The 10391-nt window shown below is 39.8% G+C and overlaps 1 protein-coding gene across 1 annotated transcript in view; it reads right to left on the minus strand.

The window, feature by feature from the left end:
• The window catches only part of ppp2cab (protein phosphatase 2 catalytic subunit alpha b), a 12389-nt gene extending 2377 nt beyond the window's left edge, over nucleotides 1–10012 (minus strand). Inside the window, exons 1-5 of the mRNA XM_008401935.2 lie at nucleotides 9712–10012; nucleotides 2056–2265; nucleotides 1799–1972; nucleotides 1454–1543; nucleotides 535–696 (exon numbers count right to left, since the gene is read on the minus strand). Of these exons, the coding sequence (XP_008400157.1) occupies nucleotides 535–696; nucleotides 1454–1543; nucleotides 1799–1972; nucleotides 2056–2265; nucleotides 9712–9813 (738 nt within the window). The 5' untranslated portion in view covers nucleotides 9814–10012. The remainder of the gene's footprint in view (nucleotides 1–534; nucleotides 697–1453; nucleotides 1544–1798; nucleotides 1973–2055; nucleotides 2266–9711) is intronic.
• Nucleotides 10013–10391: the final 379 nt, after the last annotated feature.

A 10391-nucleotide genomic window follows, 5' to 3' on the forward strand; every position in this document is an offset into this window, starting at 1 on the left:
CAAGAACGTTTTCATCAGATTGATGTTACCGAATTCACTTTCAACTAATTTAGAAATTGATTAATCGCTAACTGGAGCAAAAAGGCAGAAAAAACAGTAATTAAGATGAGATTGTATAAAATATATAAACATTTTTCATTCCAGATAAAAACACTTTGAGCGTAAAAATGTTTTACCCAGAACTCCTGAAGTGGTGCAGGTTTCTTTAGCGTCACTAAGGGAATGATGTCACTGCGTTTTAGACAAAGGCTTCATTTTCCTGTTTAAAACAGGAACTGAATTGTTTTTTACATCTTTATGTGTATTTCTAACATTGTATTGAAAAATTTAAGAGGTTAATTGAAAAATCTGTTGTTGTTTTTTACCCAATGAACCAATTTCTAAAGTAGTTGTTGTAGTTTGTTCACAGGATTTATATGGAGATTAAATTCCCCAATAAGGCGACTGGACTTCACTGAGGGGCATCAGTGAAGTAAAGTATCATCTGTTACACATAAGCAGTACTTTGTGTGGGTCTGAAACATGGAAACGGACCTCCATGACCAGCTGGTGGGCTCGGGACACCAGCGTGAGGCGGTTTGCGTGGTTGAACGTCTCCGAGATGTCCTGGCCGAAGGTGTAGCCGGCGCCGCGGGGGGAGATGCCCCAGCCGCCGCGGTCGTCCGGATCCGACCACAGCAGGTCGCACATGGGGCCCTGAGGGACACACAGGACAAACAGCAACTTTGACAACCATCTTAGACATYTTCTAGAAAGAAATCTGGATCCTCCTAAGCTACAAAAGTCAAAAATGTGAAAATGCAGAAATTTTAAGGTAAATCTCAAAGTTTCTATAAAAAAAATTGAAAATATTTTTTAGGGAAAAAAATAATACAAATTTTGATTCATCTCAAAAAGTTTCTATAAAAAAATTAGAAAATTTCTGAGCTCCAAATAAAAATTTCTGAAATTGAGATTAAGCTCAGAAATATTCTACAATAAAAAGGTGAAATTTCTGAGCTACAAAAGTAAAAAATGTGTGACTTTACGAGCTTAGAGAAAATCTTTTTCTAGAAAAATCCTGCTCTCGCACATGTTTGACTTTTGGAGCTCGAGATTTCCACGTTCTGAGCTTTTTCCTCAGTAGAAATTTACTCCTTTTATTTCCCATTTTCCTACACCAACCACCTCTGTTCATCACATTTAAAAACCCTGAGATTTACTTTCACTTTTTTTTGCGTGGTTGTTCACATTTCCAATTATATGCGACTTGTATTTCATCTCCCAATTTGAGCTGCAAACAACCTAAAAGCGTCCTGCATGCCCAGCAGAGGGCGCAATAACGTCACAGAGCATGCTCAGTGTTTTGCCACAAAGCATGATGTAGCCTAAATTGCAATTTCAGATCAAATCTAATACTTTCCTATCGGTGTGATATTAGCAGCAATAGTTGTACACATTTAGATGATTTTACCTCATGCGGTACTTCCTGTAGACGGTCCAGAGCCCTGATGTGGTCCAGGGTGTCTATCGATGGCGACAGGCCTCCATGAAGGCAGAAAATCTGAGAGCAACACAGAACAACATGTTTATGTAATGATGAGTCTCCAAAAACTCGAGTAAGAGTAGAGATACTTCGTAATAAAATTACTCATGTACATGTAAAAAGTACATCGCAGTAAAAATACTTGTAAAAGTACTTTTTCTTAAAAAATTATTATTCAAGTAACTGTAACTAGTTGCTACACGTCTGTCATAAATCTGAGCCGACATCGGGTCGACTCCGGTGACTCAGGTGGGATAACGCGGCGGCTCTGACCTGAGAGTCCACCAGCGCGGTGAGCGGCAGGTAGTCGAACAGGTCGGTGAAGTACTTCCACACGTTGGCGTTCCCGTATTTCCTTAAGCACTCGTCGTAGAAACCGTAGACCTGCGTGATCTGTCGGCTCTCATGGTTTCCTCTGAGGATCGTTATTCGCTCCCGGAAACGTACCTGAGACGCCAAGAGGACAAAATATCCTTCATTAAACAAAGTTTCTCCACAGTCCACAGGAGAAACCTCCGGTATGTGATCACCTTAAGAGCTACGAGCAGAGTGACGGTTTCCACGGAGTAGTATCCTCTGTCCACGTAGTCGCCCATGAACAGGTAGTTGGTGTCGGGGGACTTCCCTCCGATCTTGAACAGCTCCATCAGGTCGTGGAACTGGCCGTGAACGTCGCCGCACACCGTCACCGGGCATCGCACCTCCTGGACGTTCGACTCTTTGGTCAGGATCTCCTTCGCCTGCAGGGGGAAACCACAGAGAGTCAGGAACTTTAAACATTACCTGCAGCAGGGAGTCCAACATGTGGCCCAGGGGCCATTTGTGGCCCTTGGGACTGATTCTGTGTGGCCCTCAAGTATAAAACAAAGACTTTTTATTTCAGTTAGGGTAAAATTATTACCAACATAATTTCCTACAATGAAAAACGTTCATTACAACACAAATATTTATGATCAGCAGAACCGCGTTTATCCAGACTTTTACTGAAAAGCCGACTTTGCTGAACCCAAATCAGATTCAAGTTAAACTTTTTGAAAGGAAGTGACCCACATCCTGAGAATACATTTGTTCAGTGGAGAAACTAGATTTCTTTCTTTTGATTCAGTAAACGTGTAAAATCTTTTGAGCTTTTCATCCATGATGAATAAACTCCATTTTGTACAGAAAAATTAAAAAAATCTGACAACTTTATTTGCTTGATTTTATATACATTTTATTTTTCATGGCCCACAAGATTATTGATGATTTTACCTAATGTGACAGTTTTAGCCTCACCTGCTTGGATCCAATTAGTTGCTTCATACAGAAATTAGTCAACAAAAGATCAAGCGATTACTAAATGTCTAAATGTTTACTCTCTTATTCAAATAAAGTGTTTGAATTATTCATTTGCATTTTTAATGCATTATAAGAAAGGCTAAAGTATTTCTGCAGAATGCGGCCATTTAAAATAAAAAATCCAATTAATCGATAGAACAATCGATCCTGAAGTAACGGTTATTTGCAGCCTGCTGCCGTTTTATTGGCGATTCATTCCAGCCACGCAGCAGGAGCTGAGGCCTCCTGCTGCGGTGCATGACTCAGCGTGTGGCTGCAGGCGTTACGGCCGCCGCCGAGGGCAAAACAGGAAAATAAAATCGTTCTGAAGAGACGCTTTAAATGCACACAACCCTGATTCCTTCAGCCCCATTTCAACACTCCAGATTCAACAGGGTTACCATGACAACATTTTCAATTTCAAGAAAAATAAAGGGGATCATTATATTATAAATTAAAACAAGCTCTATAATTTACATTTGCATGATTTACTGTTTCTCTTTTTGGATGATAAAAGTCCAGTTTTAATGTTTGTTAGTTCACTGATCTCTGATCGTTTGTTCCTGCATTATTATTAAGCCATTATTTCCATAATTGTCTCAAACAATATTATCATTTAGTACAATAAAATGTGACCGGCCTCCCCACAGATACTACGAGTATTGAAACAACATATTTCTGTCACCGCTCAAACAAACGTCTCTCTAAAGTCACTTGGTTTGTTTGGCTCCCATGGATCCGTTCGCCGAGAGTCCGGCTGCAGACGGAGAGCTTTCCCTGGCCTGCAGCCAGCGGACGGGATCCAGACGGTCAGCACGGCCTGCAGCGCTGCACGAACCTGACCCACATTCACGCTCCACCTGCGTTTCAGTCTGAGGCCCCGGAGTGGAGCAGCGCCGGGCGAAGCCGTTTGGAGATTAAAGAAACAAATAAGTGGGTCACGTCTCAATAACGGATCGTTTTGCCTTCGGTTTCTAACTTAAACAATGAAATGAAAACACAGTCATGAAGCAGGGATTTTAGTAAACAATCTTTGCTGTTATCTTAATGTTTGTATCGAGTGTTCTGACCATTAATTGGATTAAAAAATATTTTTAATTTAATCACTTGAGCCTATTTTATACATTACAAATGAATAAAAATGTACAAATAAACAATTAAATTCCATTTTAAACAAACATTTTGTTATTTAATAATGATGGTTATATGAACCGTTTTCATCTTCATCTTTAAAGTACCAACATTTCAACTTAACTTTACATTTTGGTTCATCTGATTATGTTTAAATATTAAATTATGCTTTGATCAGTTGCTCGAGTCGCCCTTTTTTACTCTTAAGTAAAAATATGTTGAAGTAGTTTTACTCTGACCTCTGATGGTTACCTAGCAACCCGCTCTTTGGTTGCTTAGCAACAAACTGCTGAGTAACTGGTGCAGCAGCAGTTTGAGGTTTCAAAACAAAACAACAGAGTGGAGTGAAAGTGGAAAACAGGAAATGTGGCCAGACGTTTGGTGGCACGTCAGTGAAACAAACAATAAAATCAATAATTATTGATAGACTGATCTGAAACGTCTCTCAGCCCACACCACATCCGCCATCAGATTTCATTTATTGATGATATAACCTGTGAATTCAATAATAATCTGCTAAAAATAAAAACCTGAAGGAGATTACTCAGATCAAATATTACATAAGCCTGAACAGTGTGACCTTTAACCTTCAACAGTCTGATCCACTGAGGAAATGTAGCAGAACAAACCACAGACAGATGTTGCATAAGACTCGGTAAACCTTCACACCACACCTGCGTTGACACACCTGTCCAGGTCTGCAGGCGTCAGACGCCTCAGAGCCGAGAAACAATCAGCAACTTCCCGGCCGCCGCCGCCGTGTAATCCCATTAAAGGCCGTTAATTCGCCCTGAGAGCCTGAGCCGGGTTTAACGGCCGTAACGAGGCGAACACAGAGGACGGCTTCATTACCAGCAACACGACACGCTGCCTCCGTCACGCTGACGTCATTTCCTGTCTCATAACAAACCCAGAATTCGTTCATTTCTATAACAAAGTGGAAAACAAGCGTCTGGTTAAACATGAGGCGACCATCACCTCGTTACATCATCGTGACATCACAACAGGTGATGTCATGTGCCAACAGTACCAAAAGAAGTACTCACACCCCATTACAACGGCAAACCTGATGGACTTTATGTAACAAAGTATTGCTCAACTGGACTGGGAGGAAAATGAGACGCTGGTTTCTAAATGGGCTCCAAACAAATCTGAAAAGTGTGGAAGGCACATTGTGACCTTACAGGTCTGTCACCACAACAAAATGTTGCTGGTTTCTAAATTACCCAAGAAGTTATTTCAATAAGTGATATTGTTGTTTTATCCAAAATAAATAAGCCAAACAACAGAAACAAACAAATTAGGAATTATTATAAACAACATTTTCTTTTAAAAAATCTCGTTAAGGCCGAAGAGCCAGACTGAAAACTTTTACCATCCAGTTTTTGGTTGAAAGAGAAAAATGATAAATCATGCAAATAGGAATTGTCTAATTTAAGATCATTTTAATTCATAATGCAATTAATTGATTTATTGTTTATTGTGACAACTTGGAATTACAGCTTCAGATTAGGGCTGCTGTAAACGATTATTTTAGTAATCGAGTAATCTATAGATTTTTCTTACGATTAATCGAGTAATCGGATAAAAACAATTATGAAATRAAATATTGGTAAATCTTCCATAACACCAGTGTTACTATCGGATATCAACATCAGTCTATTTTTTCCACCTTTGAGCTTCCCTACCAGTTACTGTTTTGTAGACCGGGGGAGCAACACGGGATATTTACGGCTCCTCCGTTCAGAAACTCATCTACCMGCCATGTTCCGCCTCCCGTTTGTTCAGACCGGGATGATATAAGTTTATTGTGCGGTTCGTCCGTAAAGCTGCTCTKACCCTGTAAGCATCAACCSYCMGCCGTGTTCAGTCTCTCCGCTCACCTGTAGAAATCCTCCTCAGCTTCTTCCCGCCGTTCAACCAGCAGCTCCGGAGCAGAAAGGCTGCCGGACTCCCGGCATCGCGCCGGTCATTTTAAGGATGTTTATTGGTCCCACAAAAACGATGAAAACCCGGAATTATCACCAATCAGTAAAATCCCCGCGGGCCGAACTTGAAGATTGGACGTTATGCCGCTAACACGTAGCTTCCGTCAACAACTCAGAGGCGGAAGTCAGAGCTCCGCGCAACGCAAATAATGTTCCGGCTGAAACACGGTGCGCTAAATGATAAAACATAAATTAACGAAGCTTCGAGGCAGAAAAATTTTCCTCGAGGGATTTTAATAATCGAGGTTCTCGAATCACTCGAGGAATCGTTTCAGCTCTACTTCAGATATTTCCAAGTATGTGAAGAGTGAATATTTTTCTTTTCAAAGAGCTGCAGTCTGACCACAGGCTGATGCTGCCATCACCATATTTAATGCTTACGTGGATTTAAATTTGGTGCTTGTTGCCGACGTGTTTTATTGAACAGCAGGTTTATAAAGAACAGAAACAGATTTTCTAAACACAAGATGATTCAGACCAAGACTGAAAACTACCAACTGACACACAATCAGTTTAATTTTAACAGGAAAAAGACAAAAAGGTCACCAGGAGGATGAAGCTCCTTTTCTGAACTTCATTACATTTTCTCCATCTAACTGACAAAGAATCTAATTTCCAGGCAGCAGAGGATCGTCTTCTTTTAAATTAAACTAAAAAACAACCAGAACTCCCTGTTGTGTAAATAAACTGTGTTTCTGAGACACTCCAGGCTGTGGAAGCACTGGGACAACTGGGAAAACTGGGACAACTGGGAAAACTGGGACAACTGGGACAACTGGGAAAACGACGACGTTAGCATCTCAGATTTTCAGGATTCCTTCCCAACGGCCACCGAAGGAAACTCAGAGAGATGGAATGTAGGGAGAGGATGAAAAACAGCATGTCTCACTCCTTCACACACACACACACACACACACACACACACACACACACACACGCACACACACACACACGCACACGCACACACACACACACACACACACACACACAGCGAGCCGTGCTGTCCTCAGTCACACCCTCTGATCCTCTTAGCAACAGGCTGCCACGGCGCTGCTGATGCAACGCGCAATCAATCATGTCCTCTGCTATTTTGGAGACGGGGGAAGCTGTGTGGGCGCGTTGAGCTGAGAATATCAACGGAGCAAAGAGAAGCAGGGATGGAGGCAACCGTCCATTTTTAAAGCTACTCTGTTCTATTCTTCTGAAAATAATACCACCAATATTTCATCTGACAGCCAAAGAGCAGTTAAGAAATAATTGCTTCACTTTTGGGATCAGGTCTGTTACACAATAAGTCGCCCCAGAAGTTATTGCAATAAATGATAATATTGATAATATTGAGACCTTTTTTCAGGAATACAATGGTGATCATGGAATAATAAACTTTAAATTCTTATGAACATTTAACGCTGGAACTTGAAGACATTTTAAATACCCAAAACAAAACAAAACAAATAAAATGAATTATGAAGTCTCTGCTAGTTGTGATCAAACATCAAACTGAAACTTTTATCCTCCAGAAAACTGATAAACTATGCAAATGGAAATGGCTGAGCTCGTTTTAATTCATCATGAGATCAAGTGATTTACTGCTTATTGTAACATTTATGAATATGATGTCTGAGCCGAAGCAGAAAATAAACGTCAGGATTAATGAGCCCCTCGACATCCCTGACTTTTAACCTGCAGCACTCAGCAGACCAAACATGGCAGTGAGCCGACTTCCTGTTTCCTGGAGGAAAACAGGTCAGCTGACAGAGGAGCAGTGGAGGGAAAGTACTGGAAAATCCGATTCTTCTCAGTCTTTGAATGCATCAAAACAAAAAGCAGCAGCTTCAAATGCACGTTTGAGCTGAATACAAATGAATGTTTGGTTATAAAAGTTGGATAAATGGTTATATAGTAGCAACACAGGCTGCTGATCCTTTTAAGACAAACATATTTCTAAGCTCTGGTTTCAATTTCGGCTAAAACTGATATTCATATTTTAGCTTGTGCCAATAAAGGTGATTTTATACTTTTGTCATTTTAAAATGTGTCATTGACTCACTTATAATTCGTTCATTTTCTTTGATTTGTCATAATCCTCATGTAGAAAAACAAACATGTGAATCAGTTGAAGTCATAAAATAAACCTCATTTAGTTACATAATGCAAAAGGGATGTAAACAGAGGAGGGCAGAGTATCCAAAACTATTACTCACGAGTATAAATACTTTAACATATTTTACTCAAGTAAAATGAAAAAGTAGTAAAAAAAAAAAAAAAAGTATTTGGTGACAAAACAAATCTACTCAAGTACTGAGTAACTGATCAAATTATCAATAATTTAATATTTTAAAATTGTGTCAGACATAAAAATATAAAGTGTAAATTTTGGTATTTTAAGGATGAAAATGATAATAATTCATATAAATAACAAAAATCAGGTAAAATAAAATGTTTCCAAATCAGATTCTTTCAATAAAAACGTCAGAACCTTTAAAACAGAAGCTGCAGGTTTGAGTCTGAGTTTAGGGAGTTTCCAGTTAAAACAGAAACTTTACTCAGGTAAAAAAGATACTTTATAATAAAATTACAGCATTGTAAGAATAGGCCTATACTTTTTTCAAGTAAATTGAATAAATATTGCATATGAACAACACAGCTCATACAATTTGATGATGCAAAACTTCTGTCATGGTATAAATAAAAGATCAGCCCATTTTTAAAACATAAACACAAAACTGAATTTATTTGAAACCTGAAAAAACCTTCAGACAGGAAGGATGTGGACGGGAAACGCCAACATTTTAAACATTTTATTCTCTTTGGACCTAGAAACCCCTCAGTCAGGTTCTGGTCTTTCCAGACAGCGTGTGGATGCTGGATTGGGGTCAAGCTGCAGCCCTGACCACTGAACTGAGCAGCGTTTGGCAGCAGGAAGCAGAAACATACGGACACGCTGCGCGTCCAGCTCACAGCAACCAGCAGCAACTCGCTCCGTTTTCACCTGCGCCGTCACTTCTTCATAAAAACAAATGTTACTTTAGGATTTAATACAATAAATATCCATTTACAAAACGTTTTGGTTGCACACTTGGAGAAAACAGCACTAAAAAGGGAGATAAATAAATGGAAAAACACAACTACACTGCAAAAATACAAAATCATACCAAGTAATTTTGGTTTAGTTTATAGAGTAAATATTGTAGTCCACTTAAAAACAGACAAAACTAACTTACAAGGAACTTTTGGTGAAAAATTTCTGGTTCCATTGGCATTTATTCCACTTATAATACATTTTCCCAGGTTATAAGTGAAATAATCTTATTTTGTCAATATTAAGTAATTATTAATTTAAAACAATGTCCTAAATTTTGCTTAAATGTTTTTCTTATTGCAAGTGTACCGAGATATTTGAACGTGAAACTAGACCAAAATACTTGGTAAGATTTTGTGTTTTTGCAGTGTACAAAGGCCGGTTTAAATGACTGACAGCTGTAAATGTGAAATCACTTGAACTTCCAGTGGCCAAGTTAAAGTTAATTAGCCACATTAACTCGTACTAGTCGTTTTAAACCCGCATGTATTCAATTGGCTTAACGGTTTCAGGCTCCAGCCGCTAATTACCGAATAAATAAGACGCGCCGCGCGGTGAAATCTATACTTATAGACGCCATTTTAAGGATGTCTGGAAGGCAACAGGGAGAACAGGAGAGATGCTGAATTTAAATTTCTGATCGACATGAATCCGCTCCGGTGTCTCACCTTTTCGCACAGTGTCTTCACTTGTCCCTCGGACAGCTGCTTGCATTCGTTCAGCTGCTCGATCCACTGATCAAGCTCCTTCGTAAACGTCTTTTCGTCCATTTCTGTGTTTTATTCTTCTATGAAACGGCAACAGTTGCTTTTTTAAACCGAAACGTTAAGTAATGTCGTTGGAGGAGCGGCTTTCTGTGGCAGCTCCGCTGTAAACAGAGGCTCGAACCAGCGGCTGCCAGGTCGCTACGATTTGACTGAATTGAATCTGAACACGGGGAGGGAAACTGGAGAGCAACGATGTCTGTAAAGATAACCGCCATTACGGCGGGCATTTCCGGAAAGTGCCTTCAAAATAAAAGCTTTCTCGCTTAGCTACCATTTTAGAGCGAAAGAGACAATTTAAACAGACGCAAATCTTCTTGCATGATCGTTTTACTCCTATAATTTTTAAGCAATGAGATAATTATAGAAACCAGTGGTTCTTAACCTGGGTTCGATCGAACCCCATGGGTTCGGCGGAGCCTCTGCCGCGGAGGTAAAGACACACTTGTGTAAAGTCGTGATGACGCCCCGCTTTGCCATCACTTGCTGCAGAGGATCACGTTACATTGCTTAGCCAATCAGAGGATCACGTTACATTGCTTAGCCAATCAGAGGATCACGTTACATTGCTGAGCCAATCAGAG

This window comes from Poecilia reticulata, unplaced genomic scaffold, assembly GCF_000633615.1.
Source record: "Poecilia reticulata strain Guanapo unplaced genomic scaffold, Guppy_female_1.0+MT scaffold_155, whole genome shotgun sequence".
Classification (NCBI taxonomy): domain Eukaryota; kingdom Metazoa; phylum Chordata; class Actinopteri; order Cyprinodontiformes; family Poeciliidae; genus Poecilia; species Poecilia reticulata.